Source organism: Xiphophorus maculatus, chromosome 16 (genome assembly GCF_002775205.1).
Source record: "Xiphophorus maculatus strain JP 163 A chromosome 16, X_maculatus-5.0-male, whole genome shotgun sequence".
Taxonomy (NCBI): Eukaryota; Metazoa; Chordata; class Actinopteri; order Cyprinodontiformes; family Poeciliidae; genus Xiphophorus; species Xiphophorus maculatus.
This window is the reverse complement of record NC_036458.1, coordinates 12,365,429-12,392,303: the sequence shown is the minus strand read 5'-3', so window position 1 is coordinate 12,392,303 and position 26,875 is coordinate 12,365,429. Positions and strand designations below refer to the sequence as shown.

The following is a 26,875-nucleotide window of genomic DNA, read 5'->3' as shown; positions in this document are numbered from 1 at the left end:
TGACCACTATATAGTCATTAACCAATAGCGGTGAATCACCAGTGGTGATTACACCCATACAACAGTGCTTTTGAAAGGAAGGACTTTTCTTACTAAGAGACCAAGAAGGTCATAACTCCTCCAATGATTTATCAAAGTCTGGTGGTCTTACCTGAACAGGTGTCAACTGGGCTCTGGGATCAAACACTCGCAACATCTTGTCCTACAGGAGAAGAAAGCAAGGTAAGAAACAAAAGGAAAGGGATGGAATGGGCTATAAAAAAAACTTTGTACTGATAAATGAGACATTGTTTATAACAAAAAGAAAAACATTTTTAATCAGTAACATTCATACGTAAAGGGATTGCTAGATATATTAAATGTCTAAGTCTCTTGGAGCTCACCAACCTTTCAAACATTGCAGGATCACTTAAAAATTATTAGGGTTGTATTTGGCAGAATAAAGTACACTAAGAAGGTAGAAGTGGAAGGAAACCTAACCATGGTTTTCACAATATTTCACAAATCCAATGTAATGTACATAGAAACATTTCCCCCATTTTTTAAATGGGAGGTTTATGTGCAAGGGGCCTTATCATGGAAATGTGTGTATGGCAGGGAAATCATACAAGGTTGCTACTTTATCCTTTTTGACACAGACAGAAAATTATCTGGTTAAAGCACAAACAACTTTGCAACAAATAAAATTGAGTGATGCCAGCCAAATGTGTGTGTGATGAAGGTGCACCCTTAGCACAAGGCATGGCCTTATGCCAAGTCCTGAATCAAACACTCACATGCCTCATGTTGGCATAAGCCATCACTGCTGCAAACAGACTTCTCCACCCCAAAGCACACTAGGACCAAGAGATGATACCATCATGATAGAAAACCACCACAATCTGACCACTAGTCTTTAATGCATATATTAAAGACACTAAAGATTGGAAACGCTAACCTCCCATCAGTAGCAACAGCACATATATTTTCAAGACCCGGCAAAGACCAAACTTTAATGTTTTTATATTATGGCCTTGTCTTAGTTGGTAATGAAGGGGGTCGTTGCTCAGTGGGTAAAGCCCACTTTCCTGTCTAGTAACTGTTTTTAATGATGCAGCAACGTTTTTAGCTTGTTTAGTTCAGTGTTTCTCAATCCTAGTCATCAAGGACCACTGCCCTGCATATTTTAGATTTCTCTCTGCTCCAGCACTCCTGATTCAAATGATAGCATTAGCACCTACATGCCATCAAGTGCTGCAGATGCTTGTTAATCACCCATTTATTCAGGCCAGGTGTGTAGCAGAAGGGAAACACCTATAACATGCAGGGCAGAGGTCCTTGATGATCAAAATTGAGAAACAGTGATAGTTGCCTGTTACAGTTGCAAGGTAAGCAGATTTCACCAGTAGGTCTACTTATTGAATATGCATATCTGTGAAAAGTTGGATCATTCTAATTATGAATAAGAACAGGAATGAATGGAACAAATGAAAAACAAATAAAAATCCAAACTTTTTGCATCTTTTCTTACAATGAAGTAATCTTAAACCATTAAAGATTAAGCCTAATAAAGTTTAGATCAGGCCTAAAATATCCAACCGACCCAGCCTGAGCCCTTAGGCATTGCGTCCAAGCCTGATTGGACTCAACTAACATTAAGTATAGAAGTCCAAAGTAAACCTGACATGTCATTTTAATTAGGTTTTTACTGCTTTTGTTTGTAGACTATAATATGAGCAAGCAGTGTAACATCTTCTGTTTAACATCTTCTAGATCCACTTTGTCGCTTGTTGTAACTACAAGGTGAGTCAAGTGCAACTCATCTGGGATGTGTGATTGATGAGAGCAGAGCTACGTGCACTTTAATTATGCAGTGCACTGTGCTTGTTGGAGTCTAAGGAACATCTGCACCTTACTTTCTTTCTGTTCTCAGAGTAAGCTGCTAATTTCTCTATTTAGACCATAATAAGATTGACACAACTTGATATTGCAGATTCTCATTTGGATTTCTCTGTGCTGTGTGTATTGTAGGCTTATTAAAAGCACCACAGAAGCCTGACCCGACCATCGAGCAAATCAAATAAATTTCAAATAAGTCTAATCTCTAAAACCTAGATGTTTTTTGTTCTGCATGATGATTACTTTCATTCCCAGACTTGCATTTATAAAAAGATTCTGAAGTTAAACTGAAATAACATAAGGGGCGAGCTGAGGAGTAAAAAGTTTAACATGTAAGAGAGGTCAGATAGCTTGTTTAAGATCGGGATTTTCAAATCGCCTTACAGAAAATGTGGAAGAAATTACAGACTTTTCATTTGGCAATAGTATTTTCATGCAACCCAAAAAAAAAACTAGAATATTAATGATGCATATTGAAAGTATTAACAAATGGTCCCTCCTCGTTAGTGTAATTCAAACAAAGAACAACAAAATTGCTCAGAGTTTAGTCATTTAATCAGCAAAAATCTCACTGATTCATCGTCAGCAAATAAAATCCAGTGACCTCTCTGTGCCTTCACATGCCTTGACCCCAGTCTATTAAAACACACACACAGTCTCTGCCAAGGCAGCCAATCACAGGGAACTGTATGTGATTGAAAGGAAATGATGCCTAATGGGATCAGGCTGTGCAGGACGCACGTGTCTGCAGCCGTGTCACTCAATACTGTTGAGTGACTATGATCACAGCAACCGCCTGACACATGGAGCTGATAGCAGGTAATGCTTCTAAGCACATGGGCTCAACCATGCCACACCTAACATATACATGTCAAAGGGAATCAGGAGGCTGACCATAACACAGAAAACTCCACTTGGACACACTCAAAAAGAATCATTGTGATTTCTATCCTGTTATCCTTTCACATAAAAACACATGTTGGAAGAATTTGAACAAGCTTTACCTTGTCTCCACTCTGATCCTTTCTGCAATTAAAAGATGCATCTATTTGCAATTTTTGGCATTAATAGTAAACATTGGTATAAATAATGAACCGCTTTTTTTTTTGGTGTCTGACTTGTCTTTGTCTGTGCAGCCCACCCACGAATATGATGCCCCTCGAGGTCTGTCTTCAGGCCTCTGTGACCTGGGAGTAAGCTCCGGGCTCAGAGAGCAGTCCAGGAACAACACACAAACAAATCTCCTCTTCATGACCTTTGGGTAAGACTCCACCTGTTCTTTCCACCAAGCTTTAGTTTACAATTCCAGTAAATTTATTTCTTGCAAACCCAATTAAAAACTTTGAGACAGAGCACAGAGATGGCGTACGGGTAAAGCGTGCGACCCTTATATAGAGGCCTCAGTCCTGAATGCGGCCATCACAGGTTCAAGCTTCATCTTGTCAACCTTTACCGCATGTCTTTCTCCTCTCTCACAGCCTCCTTTTCTGTTATTTCCCTACCAAACAATAGGAAATAGAGCCAAAAATAAATTCTTAAAACAAACAAAACAACTGGACAAATTGTAACTTAGAATGGTTCAGAAACTATTATAAAAAATGTTCTTCACTGCGGACTTTCCTCCAATTATGCTTTGGAATAATTAAATACAAATGTACTTGCATAAAAATATAAATATAGCATAGATCCTCACAACAGCCTATTTTATACTACAAAGTCAATTTAATTTTAAAAAGAGCATAAATGATTACATGTCTAAAGTTCTGATGAGTTTGAGTATTTTTTAAAAATTCATCTTATTTCTTAAATGCTAATAGCTTTGGCAGAAAATCATCCCTATAATGTATTAAGCATTGTTACAGGAAATAACGTAACATTATGGCAAATACTTTGCTAGGGATAGATTAGCTGTGGTTTCCCAGTATTCTGTCCATGTCTGCTGTAGTAGACTGAGAATATCAGTCACAGCCCTGATCGTCGACAGGACACCCGGAGTTAAACAAGGAGCACTTCAGTCTCTAGAACATACCAAGAACGCACAAATGAATATGGACAATGCAAATGCATGAGCACCTGATTATTGCAACCTTCATCCAACTCCATCACCTCCTGAATGTGTTAGATAAACTCTAAATCAGTTACATTTTCTAAATTGCAAAGAAGTGCAGAAATAGCTCAAAAGAGTCAAAATTATTGTACTCTGTGATCCAAAACACACACTGTGTTTTACAGAGGTGCATAGTAGTGAGCATTTTGGGTCTCATAATCAACCAAAGTGTTGCAGTGCAAACAACACAAAAAGGAGGACAATATCTGGCTGTGCAAATACACAAATGAGGGGCTTTCATGAACAGAAGTGCTCACCAAACAACTGCACAAATGCACAGACTCAAACAAACAATCACTCTCTCTTATCCCTCTAACAATATCACACATGAAAAACACATACTACCTAAACTCATAAATGCACAGATGGGAGCCCTGCATGGCCGTGTCTGGATTTGTGCGGGTGTGCTTATGCAGCAGCTGTTTAATCAAAGAGGCGGCGCATCACTCTCAAGCTGCCGTTGATGAGTTTTCACTGTGCACCGAACACACACAGACGCTGGGAATCTTCACCCAGCAGCGCTCTCCATCAGTCGCTGCGCTCGTCAAACAGACGGTGCTGCCAGACTGCTGTTCCCAGTCTCCCGTGGTTACTCGGGTCAAAGCCTGCTGAGACTGTAGCTTCTTTATCAAGTATTCGTTACAGCATGGTGTTTGGACAGCATAATAGTTGGTCCTGTTCGTCACTCACACTACCTGTAGCTTTGCCTGCACTTTACAGAATCTCTTTTTTTTTCCCCACACATGTGCCATAAATACACCTTTCTTTCAGTCCAAATGAAGCCTGTCATGATTACTGCTCTTTGGGGACAGGGTATTCCCTTCATCTTCCCCCACCCAGGGCCCATGCACCGGTGTTTACCCTACAGAGGAGACGGGGATTGGACCCACATGTTGGCAAGCTCTATTTGCTTTAATAACTCCAATTGAAAGGAGTGAAAGCTGCCCTTTTAGTTAAATGACACCAGAGTTGAACATGGCTAAAAACGTAGAGGCCCCCAAACACACACACACACGCCCACGCTTTCTTCTCAGGTGTCTTGTTCTTTCAGGCTGCATCAGTACAGCTTGTAGCTCTGATTAGGATGATTATCCTGTCGGGAATGTCAAGGTTTGGTCAAATCCTGTGATGGCTGGAGTAATTTGTTACTTGTCAGAGAGAGACAAACTAGGGGCAACCAACCAACAATCATACCTATTAAATAGGTGAACTTGGTACATTTCTGTGTCAAAGGTCATTTGTTCTCAAGGATGAGAAAGCATAATTGCACATGGTCTAATGTAGGATCCAGTGGCCTTGTACAAATTTTCCCATCAGCCACTGAGATTTCAGCAAAGAACAAACGCAAAGAGAAGGTCACTCTAGTTAGGCAATAAGATATAAGTCAAAGAACAAACATGAATCTCAATAAAGTTGAATGTCAATAAAAAGTTAATTTCAATCATTAAAATCACCCTAATGTTCCAAATAACTGAATCAAGCTCAACTTTTCTGTTTTAGGTCAGTTAGGATTATTAAAATAAATATAAGTCATAAGTCTGAACAAAGAAAAAGAATTTATAAATATAAATGCATCAAAATGTAGTACCATTGGAATATTGCATAGGAACAGTAAAAACACTGCTGACTTGACAGTTATCAAGCAGAAAGTCACTGAGACTCAACAAGTATTGTGAACCACAGAAGGTCATTGCTAATCAAAAAAAATTAACAGAAAAAAAATAGATTCATTTTTTTGAACTAATTACTGAAATAAAATAACTTTTCAATTATATTCTATTGAGCAGTATCTTTACAGTAACGTCCCACATTGTACTTATAGAACAATTTTAATAGCTTCTTTCTCTTTCTGTTAATTCACTACACCTAATGGAAAGCCCATTAATATAAAGAAGGACCTTTTTATCTTGAGCAATAAATTACCCTCTCTTTATGCTTTACGATGTTCAACATAAATATGTGTAAAACACTGAAGCTTTGCAACAGAAAAGTGTTTGACCAAGGAGACCATTGTGAACCACAGAAGATCACAAGGTCAGATAGCGATGAGACAGATTTACAGTCCCGAGTGACTAAACCTTCACACACAGCCTGTTTCCATTAGTTTCTTAATTTCCAAAAAGTTTTCCAATCTCATTTAGGAAAATCTCCTCAGGCCCTTAGTAATGTCTTTGGCATTACTGTTTCACCGCTGTAACAAAACTGGTAATTAAAGTTTTTACATTGAACTGATATCAAAGTTTTTCCCCGTTTTCCTTTGAAAAAGTTTCAATAATTCCTAATCCAATGCGGAATGCCATTCCCACCCTCTTTTATGAGCTTCACCTTGTTGACATTTTGATTTAATTCTCCAAACTGAGAAGGTGTATATGATTCAGTGGGAGCATCTAGTGGTAGACAACCTGTAACTGCAGCAAATGGCTCCGGGGTCCCAATAAACCTCTTAATGAAAAATTATGTTTTTAAACATTTACTTTACTTTCTTTAAATGCTTATAAAGTTTTTATGCCATTCATATCTTTGTGAGGTCACTCTTGTGCCAATATTTGTAAAAAAAAAATTTTTTTTAAACGTGCTGTGCAAAATGACTAAAGATTGGGCATTTAATGCAATGTATCTGTAAAATTTCATTAAAACAGAAACTAACCTTTTAATGGAAAAATATATGCATATATAAAGTCTAGGAACTTCATTAGATAAGTGTGCACATGCTCAATCTAATACTTGGCTGCAGCATCTTTTAATGAATTAAAACATTCAATCTTCTTAGGCTGAATTTCATTACCATGCTACATCTTCGCAAGCCAGTATTTGTTAGTTTTATGTAGCAAAAGTTCACCAAACAAATCGTCAGGGAATCTCCAGACAACATATATTTTCTATCAGATTTAGGTAATATCCCCATCTAAAAAATTAACAACTATAGGAGTTGTTCTTTTGTTGACTTGGATGTGGATCTGGATTCATTAGGATGCTACACAGATCAAATCTGTCTTCACCTTTCAGTTTCTAATAAAAGTGACACATTTTTGGTTTCAAAACCGATTGGTCTTTAGTGCTGTTCAATTAAATGTAATGGAAATCATTTTTACAATACAATATAATAGGTCAATTCAAGAGAAGCAACATGACAGAATGATGTATGTTTTCTGAACATAACTCAGGATTACAGTTATAGAGGTTTTAGGCAGGTATGGATATTTTGTTATCTGACTTGTAACTCTACACTCCAGTCTAAACATATGGTAAAGTAATGATAGTTGTCACATGTAGAAAACAGATTTCTCTCTAGCTGGTTCAGTGTTGCTATCGGCTTTTTGGTGGCCTCTTCGCTTTCAACATGTTAACATAAATTTTGGAGGAAAGTGATGTATTTATGTCCATGTTTTCCTACATATATTCTTTAATCTTGTCCTATTCATTAGCATTACCTGTGGTTAATAGAACTGATGTTATAAGTGAACTAAAGAGACTTTGTATAAACATGTGAGGGTGTGTATCAAGGTCATTGTCATCTTTTTGTATTTATTGTTTTTACGCATTTTCTCACAATTGCTTATTTTCCAGGATTAATGTCACACTGTAGTAGAGCAAAGTTTTGAAATGATTTATAACACTTTCCTTTTTAACATCATATAATCCTGGCATTTTTAGACAGGTGTGCACAAATTTGAGAGAAAGAGAATGCCAAATGAACATCATCTCTTATAGAGTTAAGGATACAAGACATAAAAAAATAAATAAGTAGAAGAGCAGCCAAAGCCAGTCTCAAAAAATAAGTCTCAAGATCATCCTAAAAGTGTCTGTGAAACTGTCTATTTGCAAGATAAATTAAAACAAATTAGGCAATGCTCACATCTCCTGTTAAATCTTGGTGCACTGAGTTAGCCTCACCTTGCTGGAGGATGCAAGCAGGGAGCCGTCCTGCTTCCAACTGAGACTCTGCAACTGATCGCTGTGCTGCTCCAAGGCTGCAAACATAGACGACCAATTTAGGGCGAAAGGGAACAGCACACACAGCAAGATAAAGATCAGACAGGAACGGAAAAAGTTTAGGAAAAAGAGGAAGCATGACAACACAAACAATGAACAAAGAATGACAACAAACACAGAGATGCGACAAAAAAAACAATATGCTGAAGACGTCATCACAGGAAAACAAGGAAAGAGAAAGCCAAACAATCCAGAAAAGGACAAAGAGAGAGCGTATGATTTACATAAAAATGTGTGAAAATTTTAAGCACTGATGTACAAAACACTGCTGTGTCAGAAGAGAGCACAGCACAGCGTGTGAGAAGTTTCTTTGTAACACCAAGAAACAAAAAGAAGAAAAATAAAGGGTGCTTCTATTAAGATTTCCTCTTTTTTTTTTTTAAAGGAAGAACCTTATATTTTTGCCCCTTGACCACAAAACAACAACAAATGCAGGAAATGAAAGACTCTGTGGAGGGAGCAGCTCATGAGATGCTGGATCAGCAGAGAGCAGCAGCCAGGTCAGCTGGCATGGGGAGGTGGAGGGGGTGTGCAGTGTTTGTGGTAGGGGAGGGAAGTATGGGGTGGGGGTGAATGAGGCCAGAGTACAGTGAATGCATCCTGAGGCCAGCCTGAGGAGATTAGCCTCAGGACTGCGAAATAAAATATTACCTCTGCTGCTCCAGCACTTAGACAGAGCCACAGGGCTGTAAAATGTAGGCAGGTCAGTCAGACATTCTCCAGCAAAAAAAAAAAAGCCAACCTACTGCTTCACTCCAGACCAAAGACATACAGCATTTTTGCTACACATAAAAACAACATGAACATGGCACAACGAAGACTTTAACTGACACAGACTGAAGACATGATATATAATGTACAACAAGACAAACTTTCTGAGACATGTAGTTTAATTTTGTCAGGGCACACAAACTTAAATTATGCTAAAGCGTTCTGAACACGATTACCTGCAAGAGGCGCATCTTGCCTGCTGGTGTCCCAAATCAGAGGAGACTTGGCGGTTGCAACAACCAGCAGGCCCGAGGAGGTGGGATGGAAGTGCACAAGCTCGAGCCTGCCCTGACCTGACTGTAGAGTCAGCTCAGGACTGCTGGGTTGCTCTTGCTCTGGATCACACAAACGCCACAGCTTCACCTTCACACACAGGAGTGTCAGATGTGAGGATAATATCTCCTATGTGTTTTTACTGGCAACAGTCTTAGAATATTTGACATTCTTCTCCATTGCAGATAGAGAAGAATTCAGGTGAACATATGGTCTTGTCAAGGTTTCAAATGCTGATTCATCGTCTTTTCAGTGTAGGTAAAGCAGGTAGAGGCGATGACTATTGATTTAACACAGGGAAATGTCAGATTCAGGTACACAAGTGATGCTACAGGGTTTAATTATTAACTTTATGTTTTATGACACTACAACTAAACTATGACTCAATTCAGATCAGACAAAAACTGTACCATAACATCTGTCAGAAGACAGATGGTCTCAGCAAGGTTTTAGGGAAGTTTTCCAAGGTGAATTAAAATACAATGAGGCCAGAGTACATCTATTATGCACAATTATGATTGTGCTTAATAGATCATAAGATGTTCCTGATTTTTTGAGAACACAAAAAACTTTGTTATGTCAGGAAAACAACATTTGGAAAAAAGGGAAATTGAAAAAATATTCTGGAGAATACTGAAAAGTGGAAAAGAGAGATAAAGGGGACAAATAATGGCAAAGTTGGGAAGAAAGTAGGACATTGCAGAGCTTACCGTTTCATCCCCAGAGCAGGTTGCCAGGAGACACTCATCAAAGGGAGAAAAGTCCATATCAGTCACCAGATCTGAAGGAGGAAAGAAAACTCAAGTTAAAAAAAATGGTATGGGTCCTATCTGTCAGGCTTTTATTTTTAGACACTGTCTGCACTTCTTTATTTTATAAAAACACAACATGTTCTTAACTCATTAAAATAAGCTACACAGAATATCAGATATATTCCAAGTATAACTTTTGCAGACATTTTTGCTCTTTATGTGCTTTAAGATACTAAATAACTCATAAAAAATTGGTAATAATAAAAAGCACATTGTTTTTAAGCACTTACAAAATCTGAATGGTAATGACCCATGTACTTATTTGCATCACATCAAATTAAACAAAAACAGAGAAAAGTACCGGAATGGCACGAGATCTGGGTGACCCTCCATTGGCCATCTGAAGGGCTGACTGAGGTCAGGCCCACCATCCCACCACCTAGAGAGACATGCAGCACATAAAACCTGGCAGAAACCACACCATAAAACCCATTTACTGATACCAAAGAAAAGTTCATGAGGCCTGAACACTGCCTGGAAAAATTGTTCCTACCTCGTTAGCCATTACTAACGAGTTAATGTTACACTTTGTCATGTTACACCCAAAAACTTCAATGTGATTAACCGACACAAAATAGTATTATAGCTATTTACTGGAAAGAAATAACTATTTCTTATTCCACTGGAGTGGAATAAGAGCATCTAGGAACATAGATTTTCAGATCTCTATTCTTTATCAAGGGTATATTTTATATTAGCTTTTGTTAATCTGAAAATGTGTTTTTTTTTTATTTCAATGTAAGCAACTTTTTTTCATTTTACAAAAATATGGAAAAAACTGAAGCAATTCTGTTTTGTGTTTAGTTTGCATCAAATATTTTTAATAATCAAAAATTTATTTTATGTGCTCTTAAAGGGAGTTTAGACTTATTTTTTGTTCGTAATATGCACGCAAAACAATTGCTTTTCATTTTACAACGTGTAGCTTCTTTCTTCCACATATAAGCAAGGCTATTTTAATTTTAAGGGTGCTCAGCAGTCATCAACAATATTTGCTGGGAGATTGGGCAAAATGTCTCTTTCATTTGTAACAGCTGTAGATGTCTGATCTAAAGACAGTGTTTTTTATCTTGCCACAAAATTAAATCCATACCAGCCTGATCGGTGTTGAAAGCCACCAGATTGGAGCTTGCTGTGATGTGCCTCCCCTGGCAGGAGAAGGAGCCAGCGTGGACATTGTTGATCCATCCCTACATTTACAGACAAAGAGGCAAAAATAAGGAAACCCATACACGAAACACATGGGGGGGGGAATTGTGAGCTTAATGATAGGGAGGAGAGCATGTGACCAAGTTGGTTTCAACAACCGTCAAAGAAAAAGAAGCCAGCAATAAACAGGAAGGATCTAGCTGAGTGTGCACACACTTTAGAGTTTTAGAACGAGCACAGAGAGGAGGAAATGGAAGTGCTCCTTTCACTGCACAGCAGAGAAAGGTCTTACATAACGTTAACATGGCAAGAGCAGCATGTGTGTACAACATGCTCCATTAACTACTGCTAAGCTGCGGGACAAAAACAATAAAAAGCAACACTAACAGTATGAATCCAGAAGGCATTAATAGATTTGCTCAGGGAACACTTATTTATCGTTTTTTTCTATAACGCTGCATGTTGGTATACTTTGTTTTCACTAAGACCTCAAAGACATTTCAACAATTTAAGCAAGATCTGCATAGATGATTAGAAACTGGCTCGGCAGTGATGCAAGAGAACGTCTGTTTCCCTCAAACGAAAGCTGGACAAATTAATCTATGAATATTCAATCAAGCAACACCCATTCATCTTTGTTTTCCTGTCAAGCCCCTCCAACCGCTCCTTGCTTGCCTGACTATGCTCCTTACGTCTCTCGTCCCATTTTTGCTCCTGCACTGCGTTTTGAAATGAAAGCACATGGCTGCAGCGTCGGAACAGCTACATGCCTACACGGATTATTGCTTCAGTTCACAGGAGCAAGGCACCACCAGCAGCGTGTGAAGAGATTGGGGGACATCCACTGATTGTGGGTGTGTGCGCATGCCAGGCTTTCATTTGTCTGCATGGAGGTAGTAGATTGCATAAAACGCCCCACACACGGGTTGTGCAGGCGCTGTAACCTGGAACTAATGGGTTCAAAGGCATATTTGTATGCAAGACACATGAATTCTGGTCCAGACATGTCGACTACTGAAATTTATACGCATCCTTTCTCCATGAGTGATTGTTAAAAATCAGTAAAACAAAAGCTTAACAATGGGTTTCGTTGCAACATCTGACGAAGGCCAGCTGCTGAAATGCAGCCACAAGGCTAACAAATACATATAAATATGCACTAGTAGCAAGTGCATTCATATTTTTCTCTTTACTACAGGCTCCCAGAGGCAGGAAGTTCAACATCCCTTGCAAGCAGACAGGCAGGCGTTTCTCCCCAAAAGTAACTCAGCAATTTAGTGTTAGCCAGGAGAACTGTTTCTATCCAAAAGCGGGTTCACTACTCACCTCTTTCTTGGCAACCTTCGGAGTGGTGTTTTTGAATTTGGAGGTCTTAAAACGATTCATATTGCTCTCCCAAATTGACTTTCGTGCCTTCCGGGTGTCTCTGTCGAGCTGGTTGGTACTGCTGAGAGTGCTGCTGCAGCTGACAGCTTTGGCTCGCCGAGCGGTGTTCGTTCGATTTGCTCTACGAACCGAGCCGAACGACTGGGCGGTGTCTTCGATTTTCCCTTCAAACCAGTGGCAGTTGTAGACCGTCTTCTCATGGGGATACAGAAAAAGAAAACAAACCAAAACGATAGATAGATAGATAGATGGATGGATGGACGGACAACAATAAAGTTTGTTTACATTTTTGTGTGTCATCTAATGAAGTAATGAAGTAACTTGGTGTGGGACGAGTAGCCAGAAATTGTACTGAAATTAGAGTGGTATCACTTAGGTAGGTCGAAGAAAAGAGTGTTGTGTATTAAAACTACCCTTACAAATATTTTTTTCATGACCTTACCAAAATAAATGTAACAAAGTACATATAGCTACATACCAAGCTCTGAACAAAACAGACCACATACAGTAACACAGCTCGATCCCAAACCTGTAAAACAGACCGGGATTTTAGAAGTGTTTGCATGTCTAACAAAAATGCCACTCACAATATGGCGGCAATATCGACATACGACCCTGTGGTTAAACGACACGGTGTTCCGAAACGTGCAACCTCGGAGAATAAAACGTTTGCATCAATTTTTTCATGTGATTTGTTTTTACAAATAAATATATTTTTCCTCTCTTTCCAAAAATTATAGTGCTTGATGTATAATTTACTAAAAAGTAAAAAAAAAAAAAAAAAAAAAAAAAAACTTTTTTTTTTTGTTTTGTTTTTTGGTGTTTATTTCCTATGCACGCCCACACCGTTTTCCCAGGCATGCGCAGTTTCTCAAGCGGTGGCGACTGTCGGCATGATGGCGTCCTCGGCCGTTCGCAGCTCCTCACGCTGGATTACAGTCATCGTGTCCTCTGGACCTCGAAGAGCTGCCGGTTTCGTTCTGTCTTCTGACCATGGAAGCCTCCGCAGTTTTTCTACTGTGGGAGCTGAGAAGTTGTGGCGTGGGGGCAGCTTGTTTTGCGGTGGAGCAGGAAAAGCGTTGACATTGAGAGGGGTGTCAGGTGAGAACTACATCAGCTAAGCTAAAATAAGCTAAGCTACACGTATATAATTTTACTCAAGTGACACGGTCTATAATAATCGGATAACCGCAAACTAATATCTAACTACAAAAGTTATAACGATGAAATAAGGTTTTAACATCTATACATGTACCTCGAACCACCTAAAAGTAGTTGATCAAATGTGATGTAATCAGTCTTGCTAACTTTGCAGCCTTTAAGTGACATTGGCAAAGACGAGACTATTTTGTTTGAACTTTGTTAGCTATTGCAAGTCATGCTTGAATTATTATGTTTGACTGATCTCCAAGTAAAATAAAGCAAAAACAGCAGTGCCAAATCAATTCTATACAGTTTAGTGAAATCCTGTAACACTACCCTATTTTTACACCCTATTTTTAACCAATAAAGTCCAGTGCCACTTTGAAGTCCTTTTTACTACAGTTACTGATTGCATATATCTTAATTATAAAAAAAAAAAAATCAGAACAAAACACTTTTGCAGTATAAGCCTATCGGGATTTTTATAGGTCTTGGGTCTAAGACCCAAACAGAATTGAACCATTTAACTGAGAACTGTGAAAAGCAAGCTGCAGTGCAACTTTGTAACACTTCTAGATGTCATTTACTTACCCTCTCGCTTTTCTGGGCAACTTTCAGATCTGAAGTCGCCCAATGCTTTCTTCACGCTGTCCTTCCATACAAGCGCCTCTTCTGGCAGCAAGCAGGATTTCTATCAGATTCTTGGAGTTCCTCGCACCGCATCCCAAAAGGAGATCAAGAAAGCCTACTACCAGGTTTAATCTCGCCTTATGTGCAACTTGTCTTAGTTGTAACTCCCAATGTTAAGATATCAAATTATGGTGGTAAATGTGGGAGTGCAATATTATTGCTGATTTATGAGTTTAACTTAACATTTGCCTGACTATTTTCTATATTTTCACAAAGTCTTCACTACTGTCTTTAGCTTCTCGGCTATTAATTTTATAAGTTGTGGGCATCAAAACAAGCTACATTCCATCCAAATGGCTAAATTTATTACTGACCCGCAGAGCGTGAATGATTAGCACTTAAAATGTATCAGCCTTCAAAATTATCCAGGCAAGCAAATGTGAATTTGCACATATAAATATTGTAGCTAGACTCTAGATCCCTTTTGTTGGTTTACCGTCTGGGATTTTTGTGTCTGTTCAATCGCAAAGAGATGCGGAGCTGCAATTTGGTGCGGTCTAATATCTAAAAATAAAATCACAGCCTACTTTCATGTTCATAGCTATATTTTAAGCCCAGCAACATATTTAATTCACATAGGAATCAGCTTGGTTCTGGTAATTTAACAGTCTTATACTTTTAGAATGTTTGCAGTTAATATAGGAAATGTAATGAACTGGAACTACAGTGAAATATATTACAAGAGGAATTATGAACGAGTCATATCAAAACAGAGACAAAACATGCTATCGGTAGACTAGCTCTTTAGCATATACTTGTTTGATAAACACAAGGCTACCCTGCAGAAGCTCCTTTTGAGACAAAATAGATCAATTTTTGTTTTTAAGTGTTTAAAGTACTTAAAATACTTAAACACTTTAAAGTGTGTATTTTGCCACACGTTAAAGCCTCTTTTATGCATGTATACATAGCATTGGTTTTAATAAAGTATTGGGCTGATACTCTGTATTTGGAAATGCCCATTCTTATTAATCTGATTGGTACCAGGGGATGTAATCCTGATCAGGACATCCATAATGGCAACCTAAGCAAGGATCACAGAAGGTTTTTATTTTTTGTCTTGTTTCGTTCACAGATGGCCAAAAAGTATCACCCAGACACAAACAAAGACGACCCACAAGCGAAAGAAAAATTTGCACAGTTGGCAGAAGCATACGAGGTTTGCTTTCAGTTTTTACAATAAAGCTTAAATAAATATTTTAAAGTAGATTTCCTTGTGTTTTGGCGGGAAAAGTCACATCTATGAGTTTCAATGTGGATTTAAACTTTGCTCTTTGGTCTTCTCAGGTGCTTAGTGACGAAGGGAAGCGGAAGCAGTACGACACATACGGTACAGCGGGTTTTGAGGCGGGTCAGGCTGGAGGAGGGCAGCAGTACTGGAGTGGACAGGCCAGCCATGTCGACCCGGAGGAGCTTTTCCGCAAAATCTTTGGAGAATTCTCAGGAGGCCGTGGCTTCGGAGACTTCAACGCCATATTTGATCAGCCACAGGAGGTTAGTGAGATTTACAGAAAGCCAAGCAATGCTGTGATCAGCTGTTTGCCTTTTAGCACCTTTTCTGAAGTTCTCTCTGTTTTCCATGTAGTACATTATGGAGCTGACATTCACTCAGGCAGCAAAGGGAGTGAATAAGGAGATGTCTGTTAACATAGAGACAGCCTGCCAGCGCTGCGATGGGAAAGGCCACGAGCCGGGGACTAAGGTTCAGCACTGCCACCACTGTAACGGGTCAGGCATGGTAAGAACTCCTAGATAAAATTTACAATTTCTATGCGATTTTAGATTATACTTCTAAAGAGACCTGTCCCACGACCTATAGGAAACAATAAACACAGGACCATTTGTGATGCGTTCCACATGCCGGCGCTGCGGGGGGAAAGGTACAGTTATTTCAACTCCCTGTAACACCTGCCGTGGATCTGGACAAACCAAGCAGAGGAAGACTGTGGTTGTTCCTGTTCCTGCAGGTCAGTTGCACTCAAGTATCGATTCAGCTCCCTATCCTTCACAAAGTCTGTATGGCTAAAGTATTTCTCTCTTTCTTTTTATCATAGTTGAGCAGGGACATTTAGTGGAATACCTGAATCTTGTAGTAACATTGAAGTTAACCATTAACTTTTCAATAAATAAGTAAACTGTTTTTAAAGCACTTCTGTGCTTTAAAAACATCACTTTATGCCTCTTACAGGTTCTGTTTGCCTTGAGTTTGACTTTTTGTCTTTAATTTTAGTGCCCAATATTAATGGAAAAGTTTCCTGTTTAAAAACTGCCCACAGGTTCTCAATTGGGTTCAGGTGAGGTGAGGAAGAGGGCCATGTCAGAAGTTTTTCATCTTTATTGCCTTAAGTGGCTAGCCATGCAGAGGTACTTGGCTGTGATGGAGCTTTGTCCTGCAAGCACTGCGAAAACAAAATCTTACCAAGTATTTCTGTCTAGTTTCTAGTGCAAATACCTCAATACACTTGGAATAAGACAAAACTTAAGTAACCTTTCCGCAAGATATAGGATTTTGTTTTGAGTTAAAAGCTATTGATAAAAAGTAGTAGTTCATTTGGCAGATTCTTTTCACTACTAACACGAAAGAACATGAAGCTTTCTGTATATTTAACTTGTTTTGAGAAGGGTATTGATTGCTGTGTAAAAATCATTGTCCTTTTGAAAGATCCAAATGTCTTCTTGACCTGAACCACTGTTTGAAGAAAGTGTCGTTTAAAAACTGGCAATGGGTCAAGGAGTTGATTTTGAGCCTCAGCACACAGATCTTTATCAGTCTGTCACAGGTATTCTCCAGGATCACCTGTATGTAGCCTCAGCCATCTTTTCATCAATGTTGACCAACTTCCCTGTTCTTGGTAACCAATGTCATGCCACAGCATAATCCTGCTGCCACCATCATGTCAACTGCACACAGCATTTAGCAACAATTCTTTCACTGTTATGCTCTTGTTTTTGTTAGTCAATCGCATAAAATAAACTACCGAGTCATGGTGCAAAGCTTTGCAACGTTTCTCAGGAACCAGATAATTCAGAGACGGTTCAAATTTTCACCTGCAAGATTCAGAATTCATCCCTTTTTAAAAACAAACTGAGTTATTGTTTGTACTTTTTCCCTGTCAGGAGTGGAGGATGGTCAGACAGTCAGAATGCCAGTCGGAAAGAAAGAAATCTTCATTACATTTCGGGTTGGTATTTACTGCAAAGCTGACATGACTAGAAATGATCTTGCGTGAATTTAAATTTAACAATTGTCAGACAGTATAAAGTGTGCTGCATTCAAAATTTAGACTCTTTGGTATAATCTTTATTTTATCCAGGTCCAAAAGAGTCCTGTGTTCCGGAGGGAAGGTGCAGACATTCACTCTGATCTTTACGTCTCTGTGGCTCAAGCCATTCTGGGAGGCACGGCAAGAACACAAGGACTTTATGAAACGCTTAATTTGTCAGTAAGTAGAGATAGCCTTAATCTGATTAAAAAATGATAACTTCATACTTTAACAGTTGAAAGATCCACTGGTAATTTTTCTTTTATCCCCAGATCCCTGCAGGTGTCCAAACTGACCAGAGGATCCGTCTGTCAGGGAAAGGAATTGCTCGCGTCAGTGGCTATGGCTTTGGAGATCACTACATTCACGTCAAAGTCAAAATACCAAAGTGAGACTCCACAGATGTCATTGTTTCTCTATAGAGTTCACTGGAAAATTGTGAGGTTTCCAAAATACAACTTTAAATAAATTTTCTTTTGTAGGACTTTGACAGATAGACAGAAATCTCTTTTAACGAGCTTTGCTGAGGATGAGACCGATGTAGAAGGGACGGTGAATGGAGTCACAAACACCAGCACAGGTATGAAGACCGTCTCACTTCAAGATAGTTTTTTTTCCCCCTCCCTCAACTACTGAAAATCCATTAAAAATGGGAATTTTTGCAACACAAGTTGTACTTAGTTGCAGTGTTAATATCTGTCCAGGTGGGGGCAGCAGTGGTGAGCAGTCTAAGGGAGGGGAAAGCAGGCATGTCGAGAAGGAAGCAGGGTTGAAAGAGGAGGGCTTCCTCACCAAGTTAAAGAAATTATTTAGCTCTTCCTGACAGCCATAAACCGGGTATGGCTTTTTGTGGAAAGTAGTTGCTTTAGACGCGTCTTCATGTCTGCTATAGTACAAAACATGGCACTTCATAGTCATCTGGTCTGTGGCTGTCATAGGCACTTGTTCTCCTTCATTGAATTATACTTCCAACTGTCATCTTTACAGAGCAGCAATTTTAAGTTTGTTTTATTTTTGTTGTCCCAAGGTAAGAGGTCGTCCTGGAACTAAGCCCGACTGAGCAAAGAGGACAGCGCAAAGCAAGGACAGTATAAATGTAAAGAATGTCAGAAGACTGAGAGACTTGGAGTGTTGGTTTATTGTTTTGGATGGATGACTAAGAAACTTTCTACCCAGACCTGTAGTGAAAAATCCTAAGGACCATCTTCTCTGTTCCCCTGCTGACGTGGATCTATGGATGTGCCAGTCTGCCAACTACACCGCGCATGGCTACAGAGTGTGTGTTAGCACTCAGTGCATGCTGGTCATCTGCTTACCAAAATGCAAATCAAAAAGCAAATAGCTTTAAAGTAATAAATTATTGTAGTAAAAATCTACAAAAAACAGTTAAGTCTGTTTAGGATTAAATCCAGCTAACTCAGTACAATGTGACCCTTGTGTTTTTATTTTTACACTTCTTTACTCAGCTCTGACTGTTGAACATCTGCTTACAGCTTCAGATTACATGACTTTTATTATTGGAAGGTCTTGCGTTGGATAATTTGACACACAAGCTTTCCTGAACTGTCAACTGTCAATTAAATATTTTTAGTTTCGAACAGTTCTAAAATTCTATGTAACAGTAGTAAAACAGGAATTCAGCCATGTATCATTTATAAACTCTATTCTGTATGGTTTTAAATATATGGGCTGGTTTTAAAAATAAAACCTCCTCTGTTTTACTTCTAGCTCTTAAGAGTCATTTTTATGTAGAAAATTTCTACCAACCTAGGTGAACTTGGAGCTGCTTGAATGCTTTTCCAGAGTATAAGGTATAAAAAAAAAAAAATCAAAGGATGATTTATTTGATCGACATCCGATCATTTTATCGTGGTCATGATCTGTTTTAATAAGTGATTAAGTCGCTATAACATTGAGGCTGTGATAGTTCCAGGGTTTCTCCCAGTGTATTATAAAACTGACGGGCCACCAGGCTTTACTTGTGCCCCCACCAACCTTAGCATTACTTAAGTTTTTGTTTAAATGTTTGCATTTTTTAAGATTTTATAGTTGGTGTTCAGATATTAATCTTCCAATAACACATAATTATCAAGTGATATTTTCAAATTTCCTGTTAACTTTAAATATTTAACTCAAAGGCAACAGTCTGCTGGATGAATGATTGCGGAGCGCCCCAACCACTGGGCTTAGCAAGTTTTCTGGGGGAAACCTTACACTTCCTTCCAAAATTATACTCTAACTTACACATTACATCCACGTACTTCAATGGATGTTAAGGCGTTATGTAATTGACCAACACAAATAGTAAAGTGGAAGGAAAATATTGCATTGTGCTCTAAAACATGTAGAGGAAAAAGAATGCTGCATATGATCATGAACACTATATCCACAATTATAAAAAGTGGTAGTGGCAGCATCATGCAGTGAGAAAGTTCAAGTTGTACAAAAAATGGGAAAAATATGCAAAGTCAAACCATTTATTTTGTTATTGACAACACAATATAACTCTTGGTTTTCACTCATACAATAAAAGTGCTCTAGCTAGTCACACAGCTCCAATCAAATACAAAGGAATTAGGAGCAGAGTAAAAGAATTAAAAATTAGCATGTATTAGTCAAACATTTTCATTTATGGCTGCAGATTGTGTCCCTTCAGTAGGTCCTATTAATACTGACGCACACTTCATGTTTGAACCTTGTGAAAGCAATAAAACATGGGCTTACAAGAGCATTTCAAACAGTTCCTGTTTTAGCTCACCATATGCATTTCATTGTGCTGAACCTGAGACTTTCAAAAACAAAACTCTTATCACTCCCTTCGCCTTGTTTGCGACCAGGCAACTGCACCAGCATGGAAATGCTGCAAGTCTTTCTCCGTGAGAGTAAACGCATTGTGCACAAGATCCAGGCGAAACAGTACATTTCTTTGGATAATCGATACAAAAACCACTTCAAAAGGTTCCTAAAATATCAACACTCCATCTGGGTGGATACTAAACTTCAGTGTAATTACAGCACAAAGTATTTCTACTCAATACAAAGCTTAGCTGAGTTTTTATGGGAATCTTCTTCCAGCACGTTGTACAATATAGGTGATGTGTTAGACATATCCACAAAACTGGATAATAAAGAAACAAGAACTGAGCTGATACAGGATCAATATATTGGTATAGTCAAAGCACCCACTCGTTTATCTCAAAGTAAATCTGCTGCGTCCAAATAAGAGCCCCTGCTGCAGGTAAGCAATAACATTTCATTTAGAAAATTAGAGCATGCACATAAAGAGACTGCTTTTTATTGGCTAAGCCATCACATGTTTCTGAAACAAAAGAATAATTGAAGTTAGCATGCGCTACAATGGAGTAATTGTTTGTATTTCACCATTTTGAGAATCTGAATGTTGTCAAATAATCCTGCACTTTTTAAAGGTTTTTTTGGCTGTCATCATCCGTCTCATTGCAGACATGCAACCGTTTTAGAAACATTTGAGTGTGACGACAATACAATAAAATGTGACAATTTTCACATTCTATTTAGGGAAAAACAGACAGCATAAAATATATGGATGCATATCCATTTAAACCCTGCCTCATCAAGGCCTGACCTACTGTACATGGTAGATACGATTTACCATTTTTTGTCTGAGCTCACTCTGAACTCGTTAGCTAATGCACCATCATGTGATCAATAACAGCTTTTTTGGGAGAGGAGGAGGGTGTCGCTTCAATCTAGGCCTGTCGAAGTAATTATGTTATAAAATAGCAGACGTGCTCTCAACCGTTTATTCTCACCCACACCACACACATAAATACATACAGCAACAGTATATTAGCAGAAACATTGAAGGGGATACGGGAGTTTTAATCTGGGAATGGAAGAAACAGTCCACTTAAGAGTTTGCTTTTTACGCTGATTGGAGATGAGGAAAAACAACGTGGAGCAACAATGTATACTTTGAGAAAAACTGGAGAAAGAAAAGTGGAGACAACTACTACCGATCTTGTGTTTATGACGGGTTCTTTAGCTAGGGATTTTGAATGGCTTTATGTCACCATAATAAACCTGAGCACTATATATCCAGATATTAAGTGCAATTTCTGATTTTATAGAGGCTTTTAAAGGCAACCATACACCTTTCTACAATTTGTCATGCTATAACTGTATTTTGTTAAGATTTTTTTGTGATAAATCAACATAATGTAGCTTTTGATGCAGAATTTATTTATTTTTTTGTTGTGGTGGGGGTGGGGGGTTTAGTCATGGTACCTCTTTGTTTATTAATGAGCTGGACAAAAATGCATGCCACATATAATTCAAAAACAATGGATCCTATTTTATCCACTTCCCAGTTATGTGGCATTTTGTGCTGGTCTATCACAAAAACTGTTATTTTTTTGGTTGCAACCTAAAACTAAACTGAAAAAGTTTAAAGCATATGGATATTTTTAAGTAGCACTGTAAATTGACTAAATTTGTTGTACAAAAGTACTTTTTTGTTTCATATTGTTCTGAAGGATTTAAAGCATACATCTAATTATAAGTATCATCCAGATTGACTATTTTTCTTACTACAATATTGTATTTTGTTATCATACTTACAGTATAATTTATTACATCTGGTCTACTACCATCAGAAAGCAGCTATAACATAACTTCAGATGCACCAGAACTGAAAAGCACCAAATGGAAGGACAGTGTGTTGGAGGTAGAGAAATAAGAAAAAATATCTAAAGTTTTATGAAAAAGAAAGTAAAGTGTGTGGAGGGAGTTGTTGTCCTAATCGTCTTGCAGATCACACTGCTTAAAGTCTACAACTAAATAGCTCAAACATAAAAATGCACAGGCCTTATTTGAATGTTTTTATAAAATGGTCAGTTAGTGGAAGTCTTCCAGTCTCCTTACTGTCCTTCTTTTCACCGCTCCTCTGTTCTAACACCAGCTGGATCACATCAGATACCACGCAGCCAGTCCAGCCAGGGCGGCGAACCAAGTGGCGAACAGGACCTGTCCCGTCGGGTGTCTGAGAGCGGCCATGACCAGCTGACCAAAATACGCTGTTCCCCCCGACGCTGCTGTGATGCAACACAGACAGAAAACTACATTCAAGAAGCCAACTATCATCCAGCGATTAGTTTTAGAACAACACATTCTTCACTTACCCATCTTGGCAGTATAGTAGGGACATTTGCTGATGTCTCCTCCCATCTCCCCATGAACAGACATGCCAGCATCTTGAACATCCTCCTGAATTGTTTTGCCAATTTCTTCTAACTCCTCAAACACCTGCCAGAGCAAACATTAGGTTAGGTCATACCATACCATACCATGTACACCTTCTCCTACTCTTAATTTTGTTATATTACAGCAACACCTGGATTGATATTTTATAATAGAATTTGAACGTTTACACTTTGCTTTGTGTTTGTTAGGAGAAGAAAATTATCCATCTTATTGTAATTTCCAAGTTCCATTTGGAAAAATGTCAATCTTGTGCATGTTTAATGTAGTACTAGTGTTTATTTGATGCTTCTGGTGATTTATATCTCATTAAATCTTTCACATGCATAGTGCTGTACAACATCTGCCAGAGAACATGATAATTTGTTGTACAAATACATTAACCTTTAAAAGGAACACATTGTGTTTACCTTTACTGCTAATAGAGAGCTTGTTACTGAGCACCGCAATTAGCATACCAGAGTGATTTCTGATACACAACCTGAACATGGTTGAGTTGGATTTGGTTTAATTCCCAGATCCACTTTCCAACTCAATTCATTGTTTATACTGGATGTTTACACCACACTTCTCTGTTGTGCTGTTTCTGTTTCAAGCAAAGATCACTGTGCAGAAAACAGTCTGAGAACCATGATGATGCAGAAGGTAATGATGTGTGGCTTTCAAAACTTTTTACAAATCAAAATCTGCCCTTACATCAATCCTTTGCAGAACCACCTTTGGCCGGAACTACAGCTGCAGGTCTTTTGTTGTTTGTCTCTCAGGTCAAAATATTTTGCCCATATATGCAAAATATTGAATATTATAGATCAAATATAACATTCTGAGACAGAATATTATAAAGCAGATAAATATGCTTTGATCTAAACTTCCAGTTTTAAGTCTTTTCAATTCTATAACAGGTTTTGTAATTCAGTTCCCCTCTAACATCGATTTTCACTGTAGAGATTATGTGTTAAGAATCAACACACATTTAATCTTCTACACAACTTTCCCCATAACCTGTCAGCTGTGACAGGTTATATGTCTTCATGATGCCGCTTGTTCATTAATTTGATCTAATATTTACTTCTGGGACCTCAACAGTACAGCTGTATTAAAGCTGGGTTTGAATTGCACACAAGTGGACTTCTGACAGCAATTAGTACTAATGGATTTCATTAAAGGATAAAAGAATTAAGGAGCAGGGATGCATATTTATCAGTTTGCTTTTGTAAAGAAATTTGAAAATGAGGCATCTTTTTCAACACCGCCAGTGACGTTTTATATGGTAGTCGCATAAATTCCCAATAGAAGACAGTACAATAAATTTGCTGGTTGTGACTACAGTTTAAATCAATACAAATGGTTCAACAAAATGCGTTTTACACAGAATTCCATTGGAATAGCACTGATGATTACCCACTTCTATAATACCAAATCTCTATTTAAACCGTTTTTCCCTGACCAGTAAAAGTGCCTAGATCATCAGCTGCCTCAGACTCTCACCTCCATGTTGAAATGAAAAGCTTTAACAGCTTCCGCCACCAGTTTCCTCTTTGCCGCCATGTCCAGCTCCAGCTCATTCATGCGGCTTCGGTACAGCTGTTTGAACGCCTTGGCACTGTGGATCGCATCAAACTGGTAGAACTCCAGGCCTTCCCCTGTGGGTGGCAGCTTCAAAGCTCTCTGTGCCACCTTTCTCAGCACCTGCCCCCCTGACAGGTCACCCATATAGCGAGTGTAGGCATGGGCCACCAGCAGAACCGGGTCTTCCTGCCCCACCTGGTGGATGCGGTCCACGTAGTGCTGGGTGGCCTGAGAGCAGCTGATCTTGCTCTTCCAATCCGGACCGTAGAAATACTCCAGGTCGCGGGCCAGGGCTTCATGGCGGTGCAGCTCTGCAGGAAAATACAGGGGGGCAAATTGGGGGTGGTCCTTATTCCTCTCGATCTCCTCCTCCATGGCCGTATATGTGTGGTAAAGTGCAACAGCACCAAGCTGAAGGGGGAAAAAATACAAACGTCTTCTACTTTCTTTTCAGCTTCATTTTAATTTTAATTCTCTTTTGTTAAGTAAATGGGGTCACGACATTTTGTTTCCAAGTCTAATTCAACTCCATAGGGGATTTTCAATCAGGGCTACTGAGCACGTTCTGAGAAGATAAGAGGTTTACCTGCAGGGGGTAACAGTAAGAGGTTTCTCAATTTAGAGAATTACTAAAGAAACCTCAGTGGACAAATACACCCTACCCACAATGAACAAATAGTAAAGCAAAAACTTGTCTTTGCCTGTCTGTGAGTTTAAAAAAAAAAGCTTTATACCATTAAAATCATCCCACTTTCTTCATTCTTTGTTTATTCAGTCTCACCTTGAAAAGCTCTTTGCGGATTCGTCCCCTGAGGAAATCTTTCACGAACTGCGTGTTCTCTGCTTTTTCGTGAACCTCCTTAGTTCCAGCAGCCAGCATCTCAGACAGATCCTCTGGGCTGCAATTGACATGCCAGCGAAAGAAAAATAAAGTACAAAGCTTGCTTGTTTTCTAAATGTTCTCCAAACCCACAACAGTTTGTAATCTTAATCAGATATTAAAAAATAAACCAAAGTACTGCAAAAAACGTTTACCTGAGGTTGCTTTCTTCTTTCTCATACCCTGTCCCAGATCCATTGGACACATTTGCTTCCGTCTCCATCTTCTCTGACATTTTTTGTGTAATTTTTTCTGGAGTTCAACCTGAAAACAGTGCATGGTGGTAAAGTTTTTACTAAGTCATATAAAAATGCCAATTTGTAACCAATATTTAAGGCTCATCAGGATTCAAGTACAGTCCCTTGTACAGGAATATCTTAGACCTTTTTACATTTTGTCACCTTACAACCATAAACTTCAATGTACATTTTGAAGGATTCCCACCTACATTGTTCCACCTTAAGAAAACCATCCCTCACAGTATGATGCTGCCACCCCCATGATTCGTCACATAAAATCTCTATCACATAAAATCTCTATCACATAAAATCCAAGAAAACTCAATGAAAACTGTGGATGGAAGGTGGCAAAATAATAAATGTTTAAATGAGCATTCTTAAGTTGCATGCAACAGGAAGATCCACATTTGTTGAATGACTTGACAACAAATCTGGAAGTTGAACAATCAAATACAAAAGCAGCTCCAGTTTAAAGCCAAATCAATAATAATTAAAAAAAAAAAACACGCAAAAGAGGCAAACAAAACAATAAGAGTTAATATCATCACTTTCTCTAGTGGTCTGGGTAAAACGGTCAAAACAAACACACCTTTAAACAGCTGATTAACCTACGTAAAGCCGCTGACCTTACTTAACCCTGACAGTAAGGCACCAAGTTGACTGACAGTAAACACAATTAGTCTTGTAGGTTCACAAAGGCACCTTTATACAACGTCCATGCTCGTATAGCATAAATCGACTGAACAAAAAGATGCAAAACACAGGACAGGCCTGCTTTCTGGAGTTTACCAGTAATCTCCGTGACAGCGTTGGAACGCTAGATATGTTTTGGCAAACGAACAAATTGACGTACATTTTCTGTTTATTTTTCCAATAAAAACAAATCCTGCCCCACTACAGTAAACCAAGAATTCTTTGCAACTTGTTGAAGCGACGCGTTGACAACAGCTAACTTTACAGGAGCTAAGTAAGCTAAAAGCTAGCTAACAAACTCGTTAAAATTTAATAAAAAAAATAAACGCTAAAACGTGCCACTAGATAGCAACAGAACATTTTTATGTACTGGTTTTATAAATAGTCGAGCGGAACAAACCTTCCCTCCAGCTCAGTAGTAAAGTCTTAAAACTCAAACGCAGGATGCGAAGCTCCACCGGAACAACAGTTATTAAAACCTTCTGTCGCTACCCGGCGAAAACAGACATGCGTGTCTCTACCGGAAATGCTGACGCAAAATTGTAGTTTTAGCACAAGAATTTGTAGTTTCGGATTATAAAAATTAGCATATCTTCTATTTGCCACTGTTTCTGAACATTACAAATCGCAGATGTTTCCATGACTCTTTGTGACATTAGTAAGACACAGCTGTACTTTTATTCATGTATGTATTGTCAGTTTTTTTCTTTCTCTTTTTTTTTTTTGCTTTTTGAAATCAATGTCCAATAAGTTAACAACAGTAAGAGTATTGCCTGCAGCTGATGTTTTCT

The 26,875-nt window shown here is 38.6% G+C and overlaps 3 protein-coding genes across 5 annotated transcripts in view; 1 reads left to right on the top strand and 2 right to left on the bottom strand.

Annotated features, from left to right (window-relative positions):
- LOC102228224 (mitochondrial import inner membrane translocase subunit TIM16-like) overlaps positions 1-12,449 on the bottom strand; it is a 116,975-nt gene extending 104,526 nt beyond the window's left edge. Inside the window, exons 1-7 of one of the 2 annotated variants that reach the window (XM_023349102.1) lie at positions 12,310-12,449; positions 10,928-11,024; positions 10,136-10,213; positions 9,733-9,803; positions 8,926-9,112; positions 7,880-7,956; positions 152-202 (exon numbers count right to left, since the gene is read on the bottom strand). In XM_023349102.1, coding sequence (XP_023204870.1) covers positions 152-202; positions 7,880-7,956; positions 8,926-9,112; positions 9,733-9,803; positions 10,136-10,213; positions 10,928-11,024; positions 12,310-12,369 — 621 coding nt within the window. In that variant the 5' untranslated portion in view covers positions 12,370-12,449. The remainder of the gene's footprint in view (positions 1-151; positions 203-7,879; positions 7,957-8,925; positions 9,113-9,732; positions 9,804-10,135; positions 10,214-10,927; positions 11,025-12,309) is intronic. The other variant, XM_005809284.3, reaches the window with a different exon arrangement.
- A 789-nt stretch (positions 12,450-13,238) lies between these two features.
- On the top strand, positions 13,239-19,186 carry LOC102228474 (dnaJ homolog subfamily A member 3, mitochondrial-like). The gene is made up of 11 exons (XM_005809285.3): positions 13,239-13,470; positions 14,131-14,267; positions 15,278-15,361; positions 15,490-15,696; positions 15,788-15,940; positions 16,022-16,169; positions 17,320-17,384; positions 17,517-17,645; positions 17,738-17,853; positions 17,948-18,045; positions 18,493-19,186. The coding sequence occupies exons 1-11, from the start codon at positions 13,263-13,265 to the stop codon at positions 18,513-18,515; spliced, it is 1,368 nt and encodes a 455-aa protein (XP_005809342.2). The 5' UTR covers positions 13,239-13,262; the 3' UTR covers positions 18,516-19,186.
- Positions 19,187-19,928: 742 nt separating this feature from the next.
- LOC102228740 (heme oxygenase 2-like) lies at positions 19,929-26,589 on the bottom strand. Of its 2 annotated transcripts, none has more exons than XM_005809286.3 (6): positions 26,485-26,589; positions 25,308-25,416; positions 25,054-25,171; positions 24,192-24,683; positions 22,625-22,748; positions 19,929-22,537 (listed from the first exon to the last, which is right to left on the bottom strand). In XM_005809286.3, the coding sequence occupies exons 2-6, from the start codon at positions 25,385-25,387 to the stop codon at positions 22,410-22,412; spliced, it is 942 nt and encodes a 313-aa protein (XP_005809343.1). In that variant the 5' UTR covers positions 25,388-25,416; positions 26,485-26,589; the 3' UTR covers positions 19,929-22,409. The 2 variants fall into 2 exon arrangements, with proteins under 2 accessions (XP_005809343.1, XP_023205199.1); XM_023349431.1 differs by having other exon boundaries at positions 19,929-22,534.
- Positions 26,590-26,875: the final 286 nt, after the last annotated feature.